General features: G+C 39.3%; 1 protein-coding gene and 1 long non-coding RNA gene across 3 annotated transcripts; one reads left to right on the forward strand and one right to left on the reverse strand.

Annotated features, from left to right (window-relative positions):
* Nucleotides 1-1,093: 1,093 nt before the first annotated feature.
* On the reverse strand, nucleotides 1,094-13,700 carry LOC110206610 (uncharacterized). The gene is made up of 2 exons (XR_002323971.2): nucleotides 13,085-13,700; nucleotides 1,094-1,579 (listed from the first exon to the last, which is right to left on the reverse strand). It is a non-coding gene; the product is annotated as an uncharacterized LOC110206610 (long non-coding RNA).
* Nucleotides 13,701-13,783: 83 nt separating this feature from the next.
* On the forward strand, nucleotides 13,784-24,981 carry OSER1 (oxidative stress responsive serine rich 1). 2 transcript variants are annotated; one of them, XM_020984135.2, is made up of 4 exons: nucleotides 13,784-13,912; nucleotides 17,762-17,879; nucleotides 23,687-23,800; nucleotides 24,139-24,981. In XM_020984135.2, exons 2-4 carry the CDS (start codon nucleotides 17,803-17,805, stop codon nucleotides 24,833-24,835), a joined length of 888 nt encoding a protein of 295 aa, XP_020839794.1. In that variant the 5' UTR covers nucleotides 13,784-13,912; nucleotides 17,762-17,802; the 3' UTR covers nucleotides 24,836-24,981. The 2 variants fall into 2 exon arrangements, with proteins under 2 accessions (XP_020839794.1, XP_078005977.1); XM_078149851.1 differs by lacking the exon at nucleotides 13,784-13,912 and adding an exon at nucleotides 16,010-16,030.
* Nucleotides 24,982-26,462: the final 1,481 nt, after the last annotated feature.

Raw genomic sequence — 26,462 nt, forward strand, 5'->3', positions numbered from 1 at the left:
TTCCCATTCAGTTTTCTCCAGAGATCTATCATATCTTTTGCAGAATTTTATTCACCTGCTTAACTTGTTTCTTGTTTATTTCTTGGTTAGATTTATCTAATTCTGAGAGGGGAAAGTTCAGGTCCCCAACTAGTGTATTTAATATCTATTTCCTCTTATAATTCATTCAACTTCTTCAAAAATTTAGATGCTATATCATTTGGTGCACATATGTTTAGTATTGATATTACTTCATTATCTATAGTACTTTTCAGCAAGATAATTAGTTTCCTTCTTTATCTCTTTTAATTAAATCTATTTTTGCTTTTGCTTTGTCTGAGACCAGGATTGCTTTCCAGCAGATTATTAAGTAGGAATTGACTGGGGGTGATGGGGAAGGAGAGGCCTGGGCTGGGGCCTATTCTCCTTTCCCCCACCCCTACAACAAGAGGAGGACCTTCAAGCTTCACGGGGTCCAGACTGAGGTTGTACTTCCCATGTTCCCATTGGTGGTGTCTCCACTGCATTCTTTGATCAGCTAATGGCAGTGTCCACATCAGCAGGAGCCAAGAACAGACTGGACTCATTGCTCTACAAGGAGCTTAGCAAAGAAACTATACCATGCCTTAAAAGAGCTTATTCTGCTCCCCATGAATTGGAGAAAAAGACTCCTAGTAATAAGGAGCTGTGAATTACCCACTTGCCATATATACTTTCTCTAAGCTTGAGCCTACTTTCAATATTCACCTTTAAAAAATAAAATTCTGTGGATGCATATCCTAATGACTATGTTCACCGGCTGTGTCTGCCTGTGGTCTTTGTAACCCACCTTATTTGTTGGGAGTAAGGGGATGGTCATGGTGATAGTGAAGGAGAAGATCTCCATGTGGGAGCAGTTTAATCTCATAGAGTATTTCAGCAAATGGGTTTGTCAGAAGATTCCCATGAGGTGCTGACAAGGTGTCAACAAAGAAATCAAATGACTTTGGCCTACAAAAGGTGGTGCTTAGAGATTTATGGAGAGAATGAAGGTGCTAAAGAAGGTCCTGAGGGAAGCAGAGAAGGTGATAACTGAGGAGAGGAGATGGAGACCAGCATAAACGTGCCTTGTGAATTACTCAGGACAAAGTAAAATAATTAAATTTATTACACAATAAATTTTACAACTTTTTACATCTTAAAAAAACTTTTAATGTGCCATATATCCTTTAGCTGAAATCATTTATTTTACAATATTTGGCAATACCTTTGACAAACAACATTTCCCTAAGTCTGATTTTGTTTATAGCCCATAGGTTTTCAGTTGAGCTTAAATCAGTCAAGTTCCCAAGCCACTGAATCTTGTGTGTTTCCATCACTGGATACATTTCTTGACATTTTGTGGCATGGTTCTTAATATGTGGCATAATGCAAGATTATAGTGTAGCATTCGATCTCCATTTCAGAATACATGTAATTCCAGAACAATTCTGCTTCTTAGTAGACAAATATTTGTCAGAATTCATTGCTCCCTCAGTGGGAATAAGACCTCCAGGTACATTGGAAGAACAAAAAAATCCCCAAACTTCCGGAATTCTTCAAACAATGATTTTGGTATGTCCTGGAATGAAAGAATGCGTTTCACTAGTACTTCAATCTTTGTACTGTCTTACCTATAACTACCTCACATTGTAGAGGAATCAATAACAACTTCTTCAACTGCCAGATCTCCCTGAAAGTCTTTGTTTATTTTCTCAGGATTAATTAGGCTGTTTCCCAGCAATAGCTTGTCAGTTGTTGCAACTGTTTTTTGTTTATTTTTGTGCTTTGATGTGACTTTCCTGTTTTATTGTGGGCTTTAATGATCCTTGATTTCTCTAATTCTGAGCCTATGTAATATCTCTACTAGTAACTGAAGTATGCTCTTTAAAAGCTAGAACTTTTGTGTATTTCCTTGGGGTAAAAAAACCACGAAATTAAAAACACAATAAGATTAATGAAATACATGTGTATGACACAAAACTCCAGCACTCAACTGATAAGGGAACTAATGCAAGGTAAGGAAACCAGCTCATTCTGGTTTCATTTGGTCAAGGCCACACGTTCCATGTCAGCCTAGTGTCAGTATGGGAGACATCCATAACCAATGATGGAAAAAATATCAAGATTATTGCTTACATCAAGTATTTTCATAGAACTATTAAGCCCAATGGATTGTGAGGAGCAGCCACCATGAAAGAGATTTCCAGATAGAACCAGAAATTGTGACTCCAGGAGGAACATAGCAAAACACATACTGTAAAACTGGAAGGGACCCTTCAGTTGAGCATCTTGTGGACTTGGGGATCTTAAGCTGTTCGTGGATTTTTTTCTTCTTTATTCTGTGTTTGAATAATGAAGCTTTCTCTGTTAAGCTGTGGTCAGCAGACTGCAAAGAAAGATTTGGCTGGGTGTGGAGTCTGAGCTAGTTAGCAGAAAGATGTCATAAGATAATATTATTTTGAGATTAAAAAGCCTTTAGAGGTCATTTAGGCCAACTTATTTGACAAATGAGGAAACTAAGGAAGGTGATTCTAATTTATGCAGGTAAATTTGATTTATCCAGGGTTACACAAGGTAGTATGTCCCCCTGTGATGACTCAGCTCCTTCATATCTTTGGAAGGGAGGGCAAGGAACTGAGCAAAAGTTACAAATCCATGAAAATAGATGTATTTGATAGTCTTACACACTACTGTGATGGAGTCACAAAAAAGCAGTTACAAGGAACTAGTCTTCTGATGACCTAGTGGCTACCAGTGAACTCAAGCTGCCACCTAGTGGGAGATGAGCAGTATATTTACAGCTGTGGGCACTAGAAGTAATGAAAAAGCAAGTAAGAGTCTCTGTGCTGAGGGCAACGCTCAACAGAAAACCAGATGTTTGGTTTTCTTTTCCTGTTTTCCTTCCTTTCCTTTTTTTCTTTCGTTCTTTCTGAAAAAAGGATACTGTGGCAGCTTCTGAAGTTAAAATCAATGACAAGAGTGTCAGCAGCATTTGGATATCTTGTCATTTGATTTTAATCTTGAAGACCACCATGGAGACTAACCAGAGGTCTTTTTGCATCTCCTTAGCACCTAGCCAACACCCAATAAATGTACACTGAACTTACCTGTTGAACTAAATCTTGTTTACAGTGCTATGAAGGCAGCTTGATATAGGAACTATGGATCTGAATAGGATGCCCTGGGTTCAACTGCCTTTGATACTTATTGCTAGAGTGAGGAGCACTCCCTTCAAAGTATGGTGTAATGAAAAGAGCACTAGATTTGGAGTCATAAGGCTTGAATTTGAATCATTTTTTCTGCTACTTAAAGTAACAGGTGGCACAGTCAATTGAGTGTTAGATCTGAAGTAAAAAAAGACCTGAGTTCAAATCCTGCCTTTGATACTTCTTTGCTGTGTGACCCTGAACAAGTTACATAACTTCTATCTGCCTCAGTTTCCTCATCTTTAAAACAGGGCTGGTAAAAGCACCTACCTCCCAGGATTATTGTGAGGATCAAATGAGATGATACTTGTAAAGTATGTTGCAAACCTTAAAGTGCTATATAAATACTAGCTATTATTATCTATGTAACCTTGAGGATACTGTCTCTGTGTTTCAGCTTTCTCATGTGTAAAATGAAGGAATCAGATAAGGTGACTTGATATTTTTTCTACCTATTAACTATATGACTGATTATCTATGAAAGGTCTGGCTCTGCCTGAGATGGTGGGTAAACCACTTCTCAGTTTTAGTTTGTAAAACAGGGTTAATAATAGCTCGGTTTACCTACTTTATAGGGTTGTTATGAAGAAGGTGCTTTTGTAAGCTGTAGGGTACTATAGAAATGGCAATGCTCGTTATTAGTATGTTCTCACGAACACTATGTAATTCATTTATTCATTTGACAAATATTTACTGAATGACTACTATGTGCAAAACAATGTGACAGGCAGTGTGTAGGAAGACAAGACTCATGCATGTGAAACACTGATTAGCAATGCAAAGAAGTGTATGTGTCACTTCCAGTAACATATCTAGCATGTCAGGATGGTCTCGAATGATTGGTGAAGATTGTGTGGAAGAAGTGAGACTTGAATTGGACCATGAAGGATGGTTAAGATATGGGGTGGCAGGAGGGAGGAAGAAGGGCATGCTTTATGGATGGAACATTATGAACAAAGGCTAAGATTTGCCCATAAGCTTAGAGGGCTTAAGGAACAGGGAAGAAAACCTACCTGGCTAGAGCCGAAGGTTGGACTATGAGATGTACGCTTAGATATGGTATGGTGAGATTACAGAATGTACCGAGTGCCAGATCAAGGAATTTGGACTTTATTCTCTATGAGGGAAATTGGGAGCTACTGGAATTTTTTGAGTAGAGGACTGATGTTTGCCTTTAGTGTGTAGTATGGAGGAACAGGAGAGGCTGAAGACAAGGGAGGAGGACAATTACTATTGTAAGAGTCTGGGTATGTTATAGGAATGCAAATGAAAGAACTTTTCAAAGAAAAAAATCAACAAGACTTAAAATTGTGGAATGTCAGAGTTGGAAGGGACATTAAAAATCTAGTCTACCCTACTTGCTTTATTGGTTCCGAGAGGGGATGTGACCTGACTGAATTTTTATACTGTATTGATGATTTGGACTAAAACTCAAGACACCTAGCTCCTCAAATCATCACCAATCATTCCTTCCATGACAGTGAATCCATCTTACCGTCACAATTTTGTTCAGTCATTTTTCAGTTGTATCTGACTCTTTGTGGCCCCATCTGGGGTTTTCTTGGCAAAGACACTGGAGGGGTCTGCCATCTCCTTCTCCAGCTCATTTTACAGATGAGGAACTGAGGCAAATAGGGTTAAGTGACTTACCCAGGGTCGCACAGCTAGTAAGTGTCTGAGGCTGGATTTGAACTCATGAAGATGAGTCTTCCTAACTCTAGCCCAGGCACTCTATCCACTGTACCACCTAACTGCCCAATCAGTGCCATAGAGGTTTTGAAACAAACAATTTCATAGTGTAATTTGGTGGAAACTAGGCTTACCCTTAGAGACTTAACAGGTCAACAGAGAAGTAACACTGTCAAGCAATTCAACAGGCTTAATCCAGTTCTCTGATTTATTAAGGAACCTTGAGATAATTTAATTACCACTATCCTTCCCTTCAGAGTAAGAATAGAACTACTGGCTTCTTCGTTAGGCATGAATATAGGTTAATTAATTGATGTACATAAAAGTTTTCTAAGGCCCACAGATAAAAACACTACACCATCTCTACAGTACTTTATTTTTGCAAACAGTCCTGTGAGGCAGGAAATGTAAGTGTTATTATCTCCATTTTTACAGATGAGAAAACTCAGACCCAAGGAGGCTGTGACTTGCCAGGAAAGGTACCCCACGAGTGGAAAGAATTTTGAGGGCTAAAATGTCACATGTTGCAGATGCTGGAGGCAGCTGGACCTTCCTTCTGATTCCTCACTTGGGTCACATGCTCTTACAGCTTCAATGCATCATTCCAACTCATGCTGCCAAAGGCCAGAATAGGGCTATATATAAAACCAGAAACTTCAAGTCACACTCTGTTGTGTGTGAACCTAGCATTCCCACAAGGTTTCTCACCTAACAAGGTGTTCCAAACACATTACTGCTGTCTGAGTCATATCCCTATAGAGCAAGCTTTGGCTTCTAAGATTGAGTTACATAAATACTGCAACAAAAGAGATTCATCAACTAACAGAATGTCAGAACTGGAAAAGACCTTGACTTTCATCTAGTCCTACCCTGTCACTTTAAAGAGGAGGAAACTGAGGCCCTGAAAGGTAAAGTAATCTGCCTAAGGTCACAGAGGTGACATGAGCTAGAGGTTTGAATGAATGAATGAAAAAGCACTTATTAATTAGTGTGAAAATATAGTGTGCTCAACACTGGGAACACAAATAAAAAAGCAAAAGCTGTCCCTATCCTCAACGAGCTTATCTTTAATTTCCTTATTATTATTTTTTTGATTTAGAGAATAACTGTTATTTACTGTGATGTTTTACAAGCGAAAATTACACCCATTTTACCTGGTAGAAACATTAATTTCACCGGGCTAAAAGTAACCCTATTATTATCTCTGTTGTTGTCTCTGCCAGTTGTTATCTCTGCCAGAAGTTACATACTTTTTTCCAGTTTAAAATGAATACAGGAGATTGAAAATATCTGCAGAAAATGCCCCTCAAAGGCAATTAACAAAAGAAATCAATTTTGTCTTCCTTCCACTTATACCTGTTAGGGGAAAAAAACCCACAAAATCCCTTGTGACAAATATGTCAAGTATCTGTCAAGCAAAACAAATTCCTGTATTGGCCATGTCCAAAAACTCATTTCAATCTGAATTCATCGCCTCTTTCGGGAGGTGGATAGCATGTTTCATCATAAGTCCTCTGGAGCTGTTGTCTAGGACACTGATGGAGAGGAGAGAGGAAAGTATTCTGGGAGAGGCAATCACCAATTGGGAGAGGAAACTCAGGATGGAAGTTTCTCCAGGGCAAGACTTTTGGTGTAGAAGTCAGGTAATGCCTGAAGGCTTTAGAAGAGATGTTTGGAGAGAAGGGAAAATAGTAATAGCTAACATTTATAGAGCTTGCAAAGTGCTTTACACATATGATCTCATTTGATCCTCACAATAACCCTCTAACGTTGCTAATATTATCCCCATTTTACAAATGAGAAAACAGGCTGAGTGGGATGCCCAGAGTCTCCTATCTGGTAAGTATCTGAGGCAGGATTCAGGTTCAGGTTGATAAGTCAGGTCCTCTATGCACTTAACCACTCAGCTGCCTCCACTAGTACTTTCCATTCTCCAACTTTTGGGGGAGGTTGGAGAGAGCAGTTAGGAGTGAAGGAAAAAAGGGTAAAAATGAGATTAGAATTAAGTTATAGTTGGAGATTTTGTTTTCAGTAAATGTAGCAGTTTCTCAGCTCTGGGATCCTTCCTGATGGCATCTTGGCAGATGTCACTATCAAATAAGTTCCAGTCAAGAAGCATTTATTAAGTGCCAACTTAGTGCTAGAGATACAAAGAAAAGCAAAAGACAGTCCCTGCTCTCAAGGGCTTCACAGTCCAATGGAGGAGACAACCTGAAAACAACTAGGCACAACCAGGATCCATGCAGGACAAATTAGAGATAATCTTAAAGGGAAGGCACTAAGACTAAAGAGGGTTAAGGTAGCTCCTTGTAGGTGGGACTTTAGCTAAGACTTCACAGAGGCCAGGAGGAAGAGTTGAGGGGGTAAGTTCCAAGCATGGGGGTTGGTCAGGGAATATGTCTGGAGTTAGGAGATGAACTGCCCTGTGTGAGAACAGGCAAAAAGGCTGGTGTCACTGGATCACAGCATATAGAGCAGAGTAGGATGTAAGGAGACTGGAAAGGTAGGAAGAGGCCAGGTTTGAAGGGCTTTAAAAGCCAAACAGAAGATTTCATATTTTATTTTGGAGGAAAAAGAGACCTGTTGAATGGGGGGTGGGGTGGGGTGTAAGGGTCAGCCTTGTACTTTAGGAGTGTTAGTAGCTTTAAAATGCACTAAGACTTTTTCAACATTCTATATATGTTCAAGTCTAACATAAGGGCAAGAGTTGAGGACAGAAAATGGTGAGCGAGGCACTGAACTCACTGAGGAAGTTAGGAGAGTCCTGGAGGGTGGCAGGCAACAGCCACCAGAATCTTGATTGGGGAATAAATATGGATTGAATGAACTTCAAAGGAGGACAAGTTACCCAGTAATGGTGGCAGGGAGAGGGCCTAAAAGTGGCAGTGTGGAGCAGGTATTTCAACTTCTCTGCCATGATCAGTGAGTTGTAGATATGAGTAAAAGCACAACCAGTGCTGGAAAGAATGACCAGCTAAGTCAGGTCAATCAGTGGAAGTGAGGTCTCAGTGAGCACAAGAAGATGCAGGGAGAAAGCAAGAAAAGGGCTTATAATGAATTTCTAACTTTTCCTAAATAGGGTTTGAAAATCATGTCCCATTTTAAGTCCTAGCTCCACCACTTATTAGTTGTGAGGCTATGAACAAATGCAGATCTCAATCCTTCTAATCCTGTAATTCATGTTGATGTTCTTTCATAAATTTTCCATTTAGGATCTAGGCAATGCCTAGGCCTTTTAACATTTCATACATGTGTAACAGGGCACTGGCACATGCACATGCTTTTGATGCTATTCCCTACATGGAAGAGTCTGGGAAGCCTGCTTCTGAGAATGTCATGATAATGTGTGATAGAAGTGCCATGGAGAGACTTGGGTGCACATACATTAGATAACTGGTTCTGGCCTTCTAACTGCATGGTAGACAGCAGCCTCTTTGATGTCTGTAGTTATGGAACTGAAACCTTCAAAAAGACCTCAGTCAGCCTCAGCTTCTTTCTCTCAGTAAATTTCTACTCTTGGTTTAACTGCTTTGCTGACAGTTTCCAGGAAGAGACAATGCTATAAAATACTTGGGCTCTCTCTCTTCTGAGGCCATGTGGCCCCATGAAAAAGGATCTTGGTTCTTTTCCTACCTCAGTTACATTCTCTTTTATTTAAGGTAATTAATCTGGAGGGTCTGACCTTGTGAGTTTCAGGAGATCAGGAAAGTGAGCATCTTAGAGTTTTGGAGTCCAGGAATCAAGTACATACTGGATTTTTCAGACAACCCAACATCAATGCCCCAAGGAGTGAGGAGTGTCCTGACCTTTGGGATCCCATCCAGCAGTAGCTGAGGTGAGGAATTATCTGGCATTAATGTTGCATTTTGACATGAACTTGGTGGGACCAATGCTATGCAGAAATTGTGCTAAGTTTAAGCCCACTCTCCCCACAAGACAGTATAGGGGAATGTGCGCCACCAAGGGATTGAGGGAAAAGGTTTATGCTTTTTATTACTACTGTATATTCTAAGTAAATAACCTTCTGACAAAGCTAATTAATATTAAGTACTTGGTGCTAGTCACCATTGGCTAACAGTGGAGACACTACCAACCTGGATTCCGCAGACGATCTTTAGAACCCTGAAGGAAAGAGGTAGCTGGCCTTGATCTGGAATAGTGGGCTCAGTGGATCTCATTAAACATGCTAATGCTACATATGCTATGTCTGCAATCCCTTGCCCTCACCACAACTGGCCCACCTCCTACTACCATGATACATGTCCTTAATGATATCTTTTTTGCCTCTCCTTGCACACAAGTCATTGTTAGTAATAATGCTATAGATCATCACACTTTTTTCCATAGTCATTTTGGTTACCAGCAATTTTGATTCTTCTTAAAGAGTGGTATTCCATGATTCTCAACCACGGTGCATCAATGGGAGGAGACTGACATAAAAAATGATGGGCTTTTGTATTCGGGGGCAAGCTAGCATCACTGAAAGCAATTTCCTGAATGTAATCAAGTCTCGTTGTTGAGTCAATTCTGTCCTTACCTAACTGTCCAAATTCAGTTCCTGACAGACTGGTGTCCAGTTTTCCTAGCAGTTTTTGTCAAATAGTGAGGCCTTCTCTTAGTAATTTGGATCTTTAAGTTTACGGAATACTATGCCACTATGTTGATTCTTTATACTATATACTTAATCTGTTCCATTGACTAAACTATTTTTTTAACCAGGCTAAATCATTTTAATAATTACCAATTTATAGTACAGCTTGAGATCTAGTACTGATAGATCTTCTTCCTTATCACTGTTTTCATTTATTACCCATGAGTTTCTTGATTTTTTGATCCTCCTTATGAATTTGTTTACTATTTTTTCTAGCTCTGTAAACAATTATTTGGTAGTCTGATTGGATATGGCACTGAATAAGTACATTAATTTATTTAGTACTGTCATTTTATTATATTGGCTTAATCTATCCATGAGCAACTAATGTTTCCACACAAAAGTTTTAGGAATGCTCTTTGGCTCCCTTCATTGCTGTAACTGTTTTATACCTATTAAACTTCTAGGAAATTATGATAGTCAGAGTCAATATATATTTTTATCCATCTGTTATTTTTCTATGGCTAAGCAAACCGCTAAGAACTAGGCAATGTCTTTACCTTTATCCATTTCATATTTTTAAGAAATTCACTTCCCATTTTTATGAGCCAAGTTTGTTTAAACAGGTTGGCTTAAAGTTTTAATTTCAAGCTATGTTTTCCCATCTTTCTCCTTTCTCCTAATTTCATGTTAATTTTTACCTTTGACCAGTTGATGATCTGAGTGCTTTCAAATAACTGGTTCTGAAATGACTCACATGTTGGTAACCAGTTGCTTCCTATCTGCTAAAATATGGTCGGTGTCAGTTTTTATGCTTGTTAACCCTCCTAGTAGAAAGTATTTATGAGATATAGGCATGAGGCTCCTGAGTAATTTACAAGCTCTGGCATCTTATTTTCCAACATATTTCTCTCTATCCTTCCTGGGCCCTGACATACCAAAGTTACATAGTAGGTATTTAATAATTGCTTGTTCATTGATATATGTTAATTTGGTTAAAAGAATCTTATGAAGTTTTGTGTAAAATTACCTATTTCACCTTCTGTAATAAATCTTGGTATATAAGGTGCATCTATCTTTATGGTGGTCACTTTGCCTATGCTCATACCAAGTTCTGCAAGGTGAAATGGCTCAGGAAGTGAAGGTTTTTGTAGCCTTTGGATGCAAAATGAAATCAACTCTTCCAATTCCTTTATTTGCTTCTTTCAGGAAAACCTATGAATCATCCTTCCATTCAGCTGTAATTTCTCTCCATACTCATTGAAGCTGATAGTCACTCAGGAGGCACATTCTGTTACTAAGACTATACATAAATTCAGCCTTTTGAGATTAGCTGACCCAGACAGAACTTTTGCTGTACTAGCCTAAGCTTCACAAATCCTACGTCATCTACATACCACAAGGAGATGTTGGAACAGGACTTCTTGGGAAGCTATATGACTTAGCATTAAATTGATATGGCCTGTGGAGAGCAGGATTTTCTGACATTAAAAGTATGTAAACTTATAAAAGTAACATTAAAGAGTGTTATTTATTGTGCCCCCTGCTATGTGCTGTGAATTAAGCAGCTGCCTATCTTTCCTACTCTTCATTCTAGTCCTGCTTCTAAGCAATCTTGAGCTACATCTGTCATTTGTTCCCCTTTTATGCCATGTTCCTTGATATTAGTTAGTGCTTTTCAATTAATTCAATGGGGGGGGAATAAAAAATTACAGAATATCCACTATGAACTAGCTGAGTTTTATGTTCTGCACAGGACCTATAACACTCTGGGAATCTAATAAACCTCAAATAACAAACAGTGATTTCATCCCCAGACAGACACAGAGCAGGGAGTCAGATGGTACAGAGAACATCAGGGAATAGCCACATTTGTCTTTTCTGCCTGCAGCAAGGTCACTGTACCTATGGGAACACAATGTGGGTTGATCCTGGGGCAGATACATTAATTATTATTAATGTTTATGAATGACTTAAAAACTGTGTGATTAGCAACCTGTGCCTGCTTTTCCACTATTCTCACTGCAGAAGCTCACACAGGAGCCTCTCTATATTTACTTAGGCTGGTCCTCACACAGAAAGCAGTGTCACCAGGACCACACTGAAAGCCTTTCCATCTTGGCTGAACCTGCCAGAACTTGGGCTCTGCTTACATACAGCTTCAAGAATCAAGGTTCACCCCCATGCCATGATGAATTATCATATACTTCCAAGCTGGGCCAGAACAAGAATGTTTCATGTGGGCATTTGTCATTTGAGTAGACAGTAACTGTCCTCAGGAATAGCAGGTAGAACATGATGTAGTGTAAAAGAAAAGGAATTAGAATCATAAGAACTGGGTTCAAATCTTGGTTCTATTATTTTCCAGTTGTGACCCTGGGAAAGTCACGGAACTTTTCTAGGGTTCATAGGTTTATAAATTTAGAAACAGGCTTCAGAGGTTTTTAGAAAAGGGCTTTAGAGATTTCATCAAACCATCTTATTTTACAAATTTTTAAGTTACAGGTAGTAATAAAGAGGCCAGGATTCACAACCAAATTTTCTGGCTCCAAATCCATCACTCTTCACTACTTTGTACTTAGTTTATCTTTAAAATGAGTGGGGTGGATTAATAGATTTTTAGTTGGGAAGCAGTATGATACAATGGAAAATACGCTAGATTTGGAGTCAAAGGATTTAGGTCCAAATTCTGGCTTTTCCATTTATTAGCTGTGAGATCTTGGGGCTGTACTTTCTTTATCTATAAAATGAAGGTGCCTATTAAGGTCCCTTCTGGTTTTAAATCTATGATCCTATGTTCTCGTGAAGGTCTAAATCTCATTTTATATACATACACATATGCAGACACAATATATATGTATGTACACACACACACATACATATATATCTCACAAACTCCAGGGATGACAGTAGTTCATATTCATATAGTGCAATGCAAAGTGCTTTCATGTCCATCATTTCATTTGAACCTTATAATTCCCTCTGTGATTGATTTCTATTTCCATTTCCCAGATGAGGAAAGTCAGATACAAAGATGTGATATGACTTGCCCAAGGTCACATAGCTCCTAATTAGTAAAACGAAAACAGGACTCCTTATTTCCAGGTCTGTGTTCTTTGCACTGTACCAAACTGTCTCTTGAAGGGTGAAACCCAGGATCAAAATTCAAGAGACAGCATCTCAACCAGCTTCATGGCCACAAGTTACAAGCACTGAGTTGGGCATGACCAGACAATTTTCATGAAATGGGGCAAATGTTATACAGTTAGAAGAATGCTAGGCAGTACAGTCGCTCTGTCATTCACTAGCTGAAATATTATAGGCAGTTGTTTTTGCCTCTGCCTCATCTGTAAAATGGAGATAATAATCCTCACATTCATCCCACAGAGCTGGCGAGGAAAGTGTCTGAAACTGCATAGCAATGGGAAACATTTTTAGTATTACCATCATGACCTTGGACAATCCACATCTCTTTTCCAAGTTCAGTTTCGTTATCTGTAAAATGAGGGGGTCGGGCTATAATGATGTTTAAGATACCTTCCAGCTCTAAATACCTTATGATCTGTAAAATGGGGATAAGAATATTTGCACAGCTTACCTCACAGGATTGTTGAGGCTTTATAAACTGTAAAGTGATAGAGAAAGGAAAGCTTGAATAACAACTCATATTTCTATAGTTTTTCCATTCCAATTCCTCTTCGTTTAGTTTCAAAGCAGCCGGGCCAGAAGCCACTTCTTCCTTCCCTTCCCCCGCTGGCACCTAAAGTGCCTTGTCCTGATACGATGTCTTCTTGGTGGGCATGGCTGAACCCGTCTCCATGGCGACCTCCAACCTCCGTTTCCATAGAAACGCAACCTCCTTGCCTTCCCGCCCCCCAATCCTCGTGATGGACAAGTTCGAGTCTCGTTGCCATAGTGACCCCAGGTAGAGGCACCAAGTCCGAGCCTGGTAGCCATGGAGACTACAAGGGAAGAAGCTTGAGGGGGGGAGGCGAGGGAGAAAAAAGGAACGCTAACTGCCTTCTCTTAGTGGGGAAGAAGTAGGAGAAAGACAAATCTCCAAGGCCACCCGGCTAAAGAGAAAAAAAAAAGAGGCGTGGGGAAGACAGAAAAAAACTGGAAGAGATAAGGAGGGAAAGAGAAAGAATAACAGGAAGTGATGTCATCCGCACGTGCTTCTGAAATGCGCTTGCGCTTTGGCCCTTGATTTCCCCGCCCCCCGTCGTCCGCGCGCTGCCGAGTCACGAGGGTGGGACGAGCAGGAGCGGAGGCGGGGCTGCGGTCCCTGCGACGCAAGCGCAGTGGGAGAGTACAGTGGCGCTGGGCGCCCCTCACACCTATTGGGCTCCGGGGCTCCGGGCCCTGGGTCTGGGAGAAGAGCGGAGCCCACTGGACTGGATCGGGCAACCGCCTCTGCCGCTGGGAGGTGAGTGTGTGACTGGGCAGGGCCCAGGCGGTCGCTGTCTGGCCCTGTCCCACCGTGCCCTGGGCCGGCCCCCCGGCCGGGCCTGGCCCTCCGGCCGACGGGGTTGTCGTCCTGTCGTCCGCCTGCCGGGGCCGTGTCCCCGCGCTTCCTGGGCGGCCCCTCGGCCGCGCTTGACCGTTCCGGCTGGCCGGGAGCCGGGGGCACCCTGTCGGCCCTCCTGCCGCCCCAGCCCCGGCCCCGGCCCCGGCGCGTCCGCCGTCGGCTCCCTTTCCCGCCCGCGCCTCCTCAGCCCCGAGCTCTGCCCCCGTCCCGCCCCTCTCGGCCGCCAGCTTCCCCTTGGCGGCGGCTGCCCTTTGCCCCTTCCCGCCCTTTCCCTTCTCCCTCACTCCCCTCCGACCCGCCCCCAGCCCTTGCCGGACCCCAGGTCTCGGGCGCCTGGAGCGCAGACGGGGCGGCCGCCGCAGGGGCGCCCGGACCCTGGGTCGTTGTCGGACAGTCCCGGCAGCTGCCTCAGGACGGGGACGGGGCGCGGAATGTGCCGGCCTCTTCCAGCCCTCAGCCGCGGACCTGTTGCAAATTCCCGAGGCCCGGAGTGTTGACTTTCCGAGCTGAAAAATGTGACATTTTGTCTTTACTTTGAGCTTCTGGATGCGGTGGGAGTTTCTGGGATGGCTTTGCAATCTTTATCCTCCACGTCTGCCGGGTTCTGGAAATGTCTCATTTGTAATAGGGGAATTCTCCGTTTTTAGCGAGGCCCAGGCGCTGGTGGATTCGCTACCTGTTGTTAATCGGAAAAGTTAAAGCAGTAGACTGAAAGTGCCAAAGTATCAATACCCCTTAAAAGTAGAGGAAATTAGGGCTTTACCTTTCATAGTGAGGTACTTAAATACGCTAGCACCCGTCATGGTCTAGGTGGCACTGTTAGTGTAAGTGGAAAAAAGTGGGATTTTGAATCAGAAAAGCTGGGTTTGAATTCTACTTCTGCTAGACTTAGGACATGCCACTTAACCTCTGCCTCGATTTCCTCATCCATAAAATGAAAGAGTTGGATTAGATGATAGATGATTTCCAAGGACCCTTCCAGATACAAACCTTGCGATTTTGGAAAAATGGGGTCGGGGTAGGGGAGATGTTGAATTGACATAGAACCGAATTAACTTTGGATTCTCATGCGACTGGTCAACGTAAAGTGATGTCTGTGCTTTAAAAATAGCAACAAAATTGTAAAATTTTGTTTCTAGAGAATTTGATTGCTAATTGTGGGGAGTTTGAAGCAACCCATACCAAAAATTAATCCCAACTTTGTCCCGGTTAGCTTGTAGAGCTCTTAAGGAAGAAGCAATAACATATTGTCTAATAAAGCCTTTACAACGATCTGTCATCAGTCAGTAAGTTTTAATTGTGTCTGCTATGTGCCAGGCATTGTGCTAAATGCTGGGGATACAAAGAAAGTCAAAAGACCGTGTCTGCTCACGGTCGAATGGAAGACACAGCATGCAGACAACTATGTACAAACAAGATGTATACAGGATAAATTGGAGATAATCTTAGAGGGAAGGCACTAGAGTTAAGGGGGATTAACCCCACAGGGTAAAGGTTAACTACTTTGAGCTAAAAAAAGAAACAGTATGAGGAAAATGCTGGACATTGGAAAATAGTTAAAGTATTCATTTTAAATTCTTGGGACAAATGGAAGCTGTTTTATTAGAATAGAAATTTAAGTCTGTCAACTCTTGAAGAAGCTCTTAAAAAGGATGCTTTTTTAAACAATCAGCTTAGAGCCAGTAGTTTAGCACCATGCCTAGTTTGGGTATGAATCAGAAGTTTTTTCACTATTTATGGCTCAGAGTTCAAGAGCTGGGAAGAAAGTGAAGGATATCTGTGGAAGTTTATTTTGCATAATGTTAGATTAGAAGCTTTTAGAGAACAGGAGCATAGTCTTTCACTTATTTTTTTGTGTGTGTCCCCGCTGGCTTATCATGTTCTACACAGATCACTGCATTATAATGGAAGGATCATGTTCTACACAGATCACTGCATTATAATGGAAGGATCATGTTCTACACAGATCACTGCATTATAATGGAAGGATCCTGGATTTGGAGTTAAGAAAAACTGGTGGGTTTTTTATGAACATCTGTAATCTGCATATAACTTCCAGCTGCTGTGGAGCTGAGGTGTGAAAACACAGGCCTCCAAAATCCTTGGGGCTTGGGACTGAGCTGGATTAAAGTGTAATTGGGAAACATTTAACAAAATAAATAAAAACATAATAGAGAGAATGTTAATATATGGTTGTCAAAATCAATATGTGGCCCACTGGTATATTTATGTAATATTCGGTGGTCCCCATTTCTATTTGAGTTTGACAACACTGCTGTGGAGAATACCAGAGTAGTAAAAGTCCCTACCCTCAAGAAAAGCTTTAAACAAAGATAGTTAATTTATGTATTTGGGCTATTCTGCTGTAGATCTAGAATTTGAAGGACCTGTAAAGTATAAGTGGGATGAGAGGGGTGTGCCTGGTTTGTAAACCTGGGTGTGATTCAAGGTCAATGAAAAGAATATTTAAATCTCTGTTAGGAAGTTGGAATGAAATCTGGCTGAGTTCTCTGAGCATATTTTCACTGTCTGAAATGCTGATGTGAATGGACACTTTAAAAATAAATATAAAGCAATACTGTCCTTTCTTGATCAACTTAGATAGTATCCATGGAACTTGTTTTGTAGTGCCATCACCTCATTCTCATTCTCAACAATTAAGTGAAAATAATCATTCTCTGATTGCGCCTCTTTGTATGATAATATATCAGATGTATTATGACACCTCTAGTCTTTCGAAGTTTCATAACAACATCAAACTGAGAAATGAGCAGATGTGAAATTAGAAGAACCAAGGAGGAAGTTGGTAGGGTGGCAGGAAGAGGCATGAGAATGGAGAAGGGAACAGTATGAAGAGATAGGTAAAGAGTATTATTTTTTCAAGAATGTCCTGTTTTGTTTGTGTGTGTTTTTAGTTGTATTCCTATTCTTTGGAGGTAGATAGTAGTTTGCCTATTTTTGTTATACGGAATTTCACATTAACTTACAAATAACAGTGTGTAGATTGAACCCTTATTAAGTGACTTTTTTTTACATTTTTCCTATTTTTACTACTCTGAAGTGAGAATATGATATGGAAGACTAGGTATCAGTCAACTAGGTACTATATGGAATACATCAGTAATCAAGGAACTATTTTTCTAACTCTACCTGCTTTAATCTTGGCTTAATGATACCTTATACACTGAAGCACATTTTTTTTAACATGAATGTGTAGGTTAGGAAGTACTCAAGTGGGTACTTCAGGAGGAGAATAGTATATGTGTCATAGGGTTATATTAAGATGGGATTAAGTGTCAGACCAGTAGGAAACAGAATAGCATTTCTTAGAATCCAAGTGTTCTACCTTGCAGTCCAGTCTCCCCTTGTTCTCACATATATACAATTCAGTTCTGATCAAAAGATTAGTGTATTTGTAGGGTACCTAGACCCTTGCAAAAAGAGGAAGCTTTTTTTTCCTGTTAGCAGGTAAACTAAAAAGCAAGGATATTGAGATAATTATTTCTTCAAGCCCAGCTGTTAGGATATTGGCATCAAATGGATTTTAGTTTTTAAAAAATTGCATATTTTAAGTGTTTAATTTTTTATTCCTGCCTGCTATCTCCCAGTATTTTAGCATGAAATTCCCTTTCAAAAATACTTTTCTTCATGCTAGAATTCCCCCCTGAGAAATGCCAATTAATATGGAAATATTATATTATGGAACCTGTGTCCTTTTTTAAATTAAATTTTTAATTTTATTTTCAGCATTAACAGATAACAACCAGAACGGTGAAGCAACTTCCACAATGAAATCTGAAGCCAAGGATGGAGAAGAAGAGAGTCTGCAGACAGCTTTCAAGAAGCTAAGAGTGGACGCAGCAGGGTAAATATGTGATATGGTATTTGGGAATTTTTCATTAATTGTATTTAAACGGCATCTTTTCTTAGAGATCTTTCTATCCTCTATGTAATATCTCAAATCATTAAGAAATTAATGCACATTCTTCTCATGGTGCAGTTATCTAGCCAAAGTCTGCCAGCAAAATTTCAGCTATCAAAAGGCAAAAATTATTCAGTCTGCCTGTCCTTGCCATCTTGCTCACATTAAATCTGAAAGATAGCATGCTATTCCTTAAAACACTTCAGAGTTAAGTGTTTTGGTTGTCTTTCACAATGAATCGCTTTATTTTTGCTAAGGAATTTTTTTTAAATTGAAAATTATTAAATAAAATCCCAGCAAGTTCTGAGATGAATTTAACCTGAATATCTCAGAGGAATCATAGGATCTTTCACTAAAACTGAATTGGCTCAATAGAAATCTTTAAAGACTTATAGATTTCATGGACCTTGATTGCTGAGCTGATCACTATGGAAACCTATTCAGTAGGGTTCTGTCACTGAGATCAATAATCTTGGACCCTTTGGTCTGAGTAATTAGTGCACCTGCAGACCAGCTGCTCACTGAATCTTAATATCTTGACCTTTTCAATATGTCATGTGTATCCTCATTCCCTACCCAAATAAGGGAGAAAATACCAAATTTTTATTAGTAATTAGGATTTTCATTTTGATTTTGAGCCTTCCTTCTTGGAAGTGCAAAACAAGAACACCTAGCAATAGGTATGTGTTTATATGAAATTTACTGTCAGTGCTGCTTGTGGTTTGGTCATTACCCTAGCCTGGTAAGAGGATTTCATGACAGATGTTTACTCCAGAAGTATTCATCTTTCACTTCCATGATATCCCAAATAAGGACCCTTCTTAGGTTTATTGTTTTACTACTATTTTGGTGTTTTGTTAGCAGCAGAGAGAAATGAGGGGAACAATACTTGTTTTTCCTTGTTCCCAAACCATGGTTTGATTTTAGCAAAGAAAGACATTTTCAAAATTCTGTATTCACAGTAAGTGCTCCTACATGTATTCTTATGTAGAAAAGTGAAAATCAGAATGTGGTTAGAGAGATCTCAGTTATGTGAACCTATATAAATATGTTTCTATGGTTATAAACAATATTGAAAAACCAGGCAATTTATTCACTAATTTAGAGGCTGTCATTGGGTCTCATCAAATCTATAAAGTTACTGACATCTTTGTACTTCTTTTTTGTATATAAGTTAAGCTTGTGTGAAGGTAGTAAGTTTATTTATGTGGCAACAGCTTCCTATTTGGACTGATGAAATCTAAAATTAGAAAGAATTTGAGTCCATACAAGAAGATTTATATTCTGAAATCCTTAGATCTTCATGAAACAAAACTTAACAAGTATATGTCATTTTTCCCTTAACTCTTAAAATTAGTAATTCTGCTGTGAATTTTTTTTTCCATTGAGCTAGCATCATGAAAGGCAATGCAATGTTCTTATGTGTAGGAAGTCATCTTTTATAGTGCTTTAAAAAATTGAAAATATTAAAGCAGGCTACTTTTGTGATTCCTCCCCACCACTGCCAGCAATTCATTTGAAACCTTTAAAAAGACTGATAAAGTAATAATATAATATGGTCAAAAATGTTTGTACGAAAGGAAGGAAAGAGAGCCTGTGAAAGAGAATATTAAATAATACAAAGGATGAGTCATTACTGTGACTAAGCAGAGTGAGAATACTAGCAATTCATCAGCAATTCCCAGCCCTTTTGTCATTATGGGTTTAGAAACTGAGGCATTATGGTATTGTGGAAAGAGCATGGGTTCAGAAAACCTAAGTTTAAATTCCAACTCTGCTGGATAATTGCAGCAAGTAATTTAAACAAACCTCTTTGAAGCGTCAGTTTCCTCATCTTAAAATAAGGTTGATAATACTCATGCTACCCTTTTCACAAGATTATTATGAGGAAAGTGTTTTGTAAGCTCTAAAGCACTACATAAAGGTGTGAGCTATTAATTCATTAGCAAGTACCAGGTGGCCCTTATAAACCTAAGAAATATTTAAATTATGTGATCATTTCTAACAGATTGTTTTAGTTTGTAATGGTAATCTGTTTTATCTAGGCTAGTATCTTGTTATAAACATTCTTGATTTGAAAAATAAAATTTTTAGACAGTCTAATCATTACTTTAACAGGTGTTATTCTAAATGTGGGATTCTGATATAAAACTAATGAGTCAGCATGTTACTGGCAGAATTGAACTATTTGAACATTGAAATTCTTACTGTAGATGAAACTAGAAGATAAAAAGAAATTAGAACTAAATGGAAAGGGGACTTAGAGGGTTTCTTGGAGAGGCAGATAAAAATGTTGGTTTTAGCTTGTGCCCAAAGAAAACAAGAAACATCATTTTATGGCACATTTGATCATCTTGTCTTTCCGTGCTTGCAATGAGTGTAATAAAAAAGACCATTGTAAAGGTAATTGCAGCCTATGCTCCAACATAAGCTGAGTAAATTGAGAAATTCTATGCAGAACTCATTAATATCCTCCAAACTAGTGATTTTAATGCAAAGTTAGATATGGAGAAGATGGTGAGAAATATGTGGGAAAATATGGTTCATTTTTAAGAAATGAGGCAGGATACTGCTCAGAAACTTTATACCTACATATTATTTAATATTTAAATATACATGTATCTTTTAAAGAGAAAGTTGGAGGAGCACACAAGATCCCAAGAAGTAAAATTGACCATATTTTAAGATAGGAAATAATCAGATACCACTCGGGAAGTCATTTCAGAATCAGATGTCTCTCTGCAGTCAGAATGTCAATTTATTAGAACAAAGATTAAAATCAATACCAAATTTGAATAAGGGATAAAGATGAGATGCAGTTATGTGTCCAAATCAAATGATTTATTGACATTAAAGAATGGGAGCTAGAACTAGGAAAAGTGATTGACAGTAGTTTATCACTGTTTCTTATGGAAGTTTCCAAAAGTATGCAAAAATTTCCTCAGCCAGCAAATCCTTTATCTCCTTACCAAGCAGAGACAGATGACAAGTCAGAGGAAACAGTAGTTTAGAATATAAATTCATTTACAAAACCATATGAAAGAGGTCAGTAGGAATTTGAACATTATCATCATTAAATGGCATGAAGTGGTAGAGAGAAAAAAAATTTTCAGAGAGCTTAGCCTGAAACCCAGTCAAGGAAGATCATCCCTGGGCATTTAAAAATGAAATTTGAAGGAAGACAGCAGGTGAAAAATGGAGCAGATCTGTCAGCATTTCTACCATAAGCGATTTTCTTCGTCTGTGATAGTGGAACCCCACCAAATTTGGACTCATCATTCAGCCTCCAGTTTGCTAACTGAGAATGTGGAAATGGCTTTAAGGAAGACCTTGTGCGTTGGAGCAGACACAGTGTAAATTGAGGAAATCTGCCTTGGATTCAGTATAATTTTGAGGGTGAGGAGAGATTGAGTCCCAAGATAGCTGAACAGAAGGGAAGATACATGATTAGTGGAAAAATCATAGCTGCCATTATGACCAAAAAAAGTAGTTGAGAGTATGATGGTTGCTAACCCATATGCCTAGCTTGTCAGCTCTATAAAATCTTTGAGAATATTCTATGCATGTATTGAGGGTATCCTTGATGAAGATAGTAGATCATTACAGACTGGCTTTAACAAATGATATTTTATACCTTCTCATAGTCACATAGTTGACTGAAAAACTTTGACAAATATATGATCCCATTGTCTTATTGTTTATTTCTAAAAACCATTTAATGTGTAGAGCAGAACACTTCCTTAAAGACTTTTCTCCAACAAAGTGTCTCCCATGCGTAGATTAGACTCATACAAGATACCTTGATAACAGCAAAGATAATTCTGGTCAGTGCTTCATTGATAATCAGTATAAAACATGGAACAAATAGAAAATCATGGAGGATATACATCATAAATGGAAGAGGGAGTCTATAGATGGTGTTTTTCAGATGACCCCTATTTGTGGATATTGTGCTGATTTTAGTGAGTCTAAAGAATATCACAGATACCTCTAAATGAATTCTAAAACCACTAAAGGGCTTGGTCTAACAATGGACATAGGAAAAATCAGGTGTGCAAAGATTGCTATTATATAGACCAGAAGTGTCAGACTTGCTGCCCAAATTCCTTAGGAATTCCTGAAGAAGATTGAAATGTAATTGGGAAATGTTTAACAAAATAAATAAAAATACAGTACAACATAGTGTTAATTTGTGGTTTTCTGAGTTAATATGCACCTCTCAAGAATCTGTTTCTTTTTCAGTTTGACACCACTGGTCTAGACTATATGTGGTGAGATGGATAGCCTATTGAGTTTGTCCATCAGTACCTAAGTCTTGGATAGACATTGCAGATGGATGATGAGCTGGGCTCAGAATTGAGTGGGGGAAAGAGTAGATTAAGTTGCATTTGAGTGCTTGTACTGTGCTTTCAACAATCCCACGTTTCTTCTAGAAACAAAAATCCATCTTTTTAACACTAGGTCTTTTGGTGCTCTCTTAGTTCATATCGTGGTATATCACATTATCGAAAGAAATCAAAATTTTAGGTGACACTAAAGGCAATGGAGGGACTTAGTCTACACATAAATAATCTGTAACATAGTACCAAGGATGACTTGTGGGCATGATAGAGCATTAAATACCTTATAGATATATGTTTGGGGAAAAAAGCCTGACTAGTCATTTATTGAGAATGAAGGATAGCAAATGAACAACCTAAGTTGCACTAAACTCCCATGAGGCTTAAGACCTAGAGTAAGACCTCCAATCTGGTGACTAGACCTCCTATGGAAGATAGACAGCCATGGATTAGAAGCTATGGACCTGTTGCAATATACCCTGTTGAAGAGAGATCATAGATAAGATCATAGATCCGTTAAAATGTAATGTCTCTTTTTGGAAACATTTTGGTGACCCTTGTATTGTTCTAAAACATCATATCTTTTTACCTTTCTTAAATGGATATGACTTAGCCCTAAATTCTATGGTGAGATTAAAATGTGCACATTTTTCAGATTTTTGTTATTAGAAAAAAATATGTTTTTTGTTTTTTAATGAAAGTTGGAGATTTGGAACTAGTCTATAATCCAAGTTGTATTAAGTCTTTCAGAAGCTTGATTCTGAAGATCAGATAATCATATTGAAAATCTGGCTTACCATCGAAAGATATTCAGTGTCATTTACATTCTCCCCCCACATGAAGAATGATCTGCCCCAGATAAACAATCTAAAAGCCTATTAATAGTCCAGTGCTGGTTATACTTAGGACTTAGTACTTTGATTTATGGCTTTAAAAACTGAGGACCTTTGGGTACCTGCCTTTTGTAGGGGATCAGGGAAGAATTTCTGTAAAAAGATTTTTTGGTAAGTATAAACTAAAACCATTAAAAAGTTATTTGATAAGGTAAAGGTTTTGGGGAGGGGGTGAGCAGGGCAGAGCTGACTACTTGTCAGAGAAATTAGATTGTCATTTTAACCAACTATACAAGCTTCATAAAAATTATGTCACACAAATTACTCTGTTGGGGAATCTAGTTGTATTCCTGTGTTAGCTGAAAACTTACTGTGACAAGCAGTAGAGAGAAAAGTTTCCTAAGGGTCCATGTGAGGGACTATGCTAGTATACGTATGTTCCTTAGCTGGCTAGAGACTTTTTATGGTAGACACCATTTTAAATGGCACAAGAAAAGAGGTCAGACTCTTTCAGAAATACTTGAAAACTCCTTTAGAGATGTCTGTAGTGACCACAATCTTTATGCTCAACTTCTAGATCCACAGCTTCCCTTTGTGTTGGAGAGGGAGCAAGTGCCCGAGTGTCAGTTAGGACAGCTACAGAGGAGACCAAACCTAAAACCATGTGTGCATCTAAAGACAGTTGGCACAGGTAAGAATATTGTTTTACAAATTCCTTTTAGTCAAAGCTAAGTTCATTAAACTGAGAGATATAGTATATTTTCCCCAGGAATGTTGAAACTTTTCCCATAAAAATGGAAAGGTAGTTAAAAATCTGTTTAAAGCAACAAGAGTTGCAGTTGTACTTAAGCGATAATATGTGCCTCTGTATTGAATCTAGATTTTGTACACTTAACTGTATTTTAGTGGAATCACATTATGTTGTTCACCTCCTAGTTAAGTATGGTAAAAAAAAATGGTGTAGAAAGTTATTAACTCCTGATTTTTGTATTTCACCCAAATATCATCTTCTGTGCTTTCTCCATTCAGTTCTACAAGAAAGGCTTCACGAGGAGCAGTGAGAACTCAGCGTCGTCGGCGTTCCAAGTCTCCAGTCCTTCATCCTCCAAAGTTTATACACTGCAGTACAAAGGCTGCGTCTTCCACCAGTCAGCTCAGACACAAAAGCCAAACTGACTGTCCTGACAGCAATAGCCGCCTAGGGGTTCTACCTGCTAATGAGTTCAGTGCAAGGGAATGCTCTATTTCTTCTCTTAGTAAGGCTAATCACACACGAGCTGTGAAAGAGCCCTTGGGAGCTACAGTTCCTGATGGTACATCAGAAGGCAAAACAGAAGAAGATTCCCCTGATGCTGCCCTGGCCTCCCAAGCGAGTCTCAAGGCCAGTGATCTCTCTGACTTTCAATCAGTGTCCAAGCTAAACCTGGGCAAGCCATGTGCATGCGTAGGCAAGGAGTGCCAATGTAAGAGGTGGCAAGACATGGAAGTGTACTCCTTCTCAGGCTTGCAGAATGTCCCTCCCTTGGCACCAGAACGAAGATCCACCCTCGAGGACTACTCGCAGTCTTTCCATACCAGAACTCCATCTGGCTCGCCTCGCTCTTGTTCTGAGCAAGCTAGGGCCTATGTGGATGATGTAACTATTGAAGATCTTTCGGGCTACATGGAATATTACTTGTATATTCCCAAGAAAATGTCCCATATGGCAGAAATGATGTATACCTGATAGCAATAAGCAAAACCGTATGCTTTAAAACCAATGAAGGGTTGGAAAAGTGACTTAGTTACTGGCAGACTGCTCAGCCACTCTGTGTGAGAAGATACCTTCCTCTGCTCACTGTGCTTGCAATAAAAACATTTCTTTGCATCTCAGTTAATTTTCATTCTTTAAACTAGTTTCCCTTCCTCTCTCCATCCCCTTGTCCCAAAAGAAACCCCAGACAAACAAACAAAAAAAAACCTTTCATTTTGAAACATCCCAAGATGGATCATAGGATTTAGAATTGAAAGGGACCTCAAAGCACCAAACAATCTAACCCTACCATTTCCCCAATCCCAGTTTTACAGAGGAAGAAACTGAGGTCTGTAAAGGCTAACTGACTTTCAATTTAATTCAGCAAGCATTTAAGTGCCTACTCTGTGCAAGGAACCATGCTAATGTGGGTACAAGACAAAAATGAAAATTGGTCTCTGCCCTCAAGGAGCTTTCTTGTGCTAAGGAATACAGACATGTAAACAGTTAAGTAAAGCATACAATATGTTTAATTTGAAGAGGGAGAGAGCACCAAAGTAAGAGGACCCAAAAAAAGCTTCTTTAAGGTGGTACCTGGACTTTAAAGGAAACTGGATTCTAAGGCTTGTCTAACGTTACACAGCTAGTGAGTGACAGCTGGGATTTGAATCCAGGTCTTTTGACTCCAAATCAATGAAGAGACCAATCTCACAAAACTGTTGGTGGGTGAATATTTAATAGCAATGCTTTCTTTAAAAGGCACTCTTTTTTAGGCCTGTTAAGCAGCAGATAATTTGGGAAAATCTGAATGGGTTTTGTAAATGATTTGAATGATTTTTATGCTATAGTTAATGACCCAAAGAATTCACCAAAGAGTGAAAAGCCTTAAAATGGATTTACTGTCCCTGATTTAATTCAGTACAAGTTTTTATGATTCCAGGGTTAATCTGTTAGTGTCAGGCCATGAATCTGTGGTTCACTAAATATAACACAAAATTATTTAGTCAACATCTACTGAAACCTCCCACAAGCTATCTGTTCTGTATTTGGTGGTGAAATAAAATTGCAGGCCTCAGAAATGAATGATTTTGTTAGCAGTAATGGTGTGTGAGAGGCCCCGAGTTTATTTGGATGAACTCACCTACTGTTTGTTTAAATTAACTCTGCTGAGTCACTGATTTAGTATGAATACAGTGATATCAAGCATCTTAGTGCATTGTCCCACAAGGCCACTGCAATTGGAACACAGGAGCAAGATGGCCTGCTTGTTTATTGGAGTACTTAAAGCTGAAATGCAGATGATGTTTCAGAAGTAACCAGGGGCTGTTAGATTCTGCATGGTTATGGCTCTGCAACTTCTGGGTGGTGTTAGTTTGGGCAGCTTCACAAACAGCTCAAGCTCCTTCTTGGCTTCAGTATTGCTACTAGAAGAAGGCAAAGCAGACAAAAGTAGGAGTGATCTGTCTTAAGATGGGCCACCTCATCTTTCAGTTGCTTTTCAAAATTACAAAAATGGAAGTCATTTTTTTCATAATGTTCAATTGTAAGTGTTGAAACAGTTTACAGGGAAGGAAGAGTAGTCAGTTGTCCTGTTAGAGACATGAAGAGGTGTAAGGATTGA

The sequence above is a fragment of the Phascolarctos cinereus genome, unplaced genomic scaffold, assembly GCF_003287225.1.
Source record: "Phascolarctos cinereus isolate Bilbo 61053 unplaced genomic scaffold, phaCin_HiC Scaffold_2;HRSCAF=192, whole genome shotgun sequence".
NCBI lineage: Eukaryota > Metazoa > Chordata > Mammalia > Diprotodontia > Phascolarctidae > Phascolarctos > Phascolarctos cinereus.

What these genes read in the sequence shown, in the direction of transcription:
- OSER1 (XM_020984135.2), top strand. Translation starts at nt 17,803, where the DNA reads ATGAAATCTGAAGCCAAGGATGGAGAAGAAGAGAGTCTGCAGACAGCT. An exon ending in CTAAGAGTGGACGCAGCAGG is followed by an intron (nt 17,880 to 23,686) that starts GTAAATATGTGA and finishes CTCAACTTCTAG; the next exon opens with ATCCACAGCTTCCCTTTGTG. An exon ending in TCTAAAGACAGTTGGCACAG is followed by an intron (nt 23,801 to 24,138) that starts GTAAGAATATTG and finishes TTCTCCATTCAG; the next exon opens with TTCTACAAGAAAGGCTTCAC.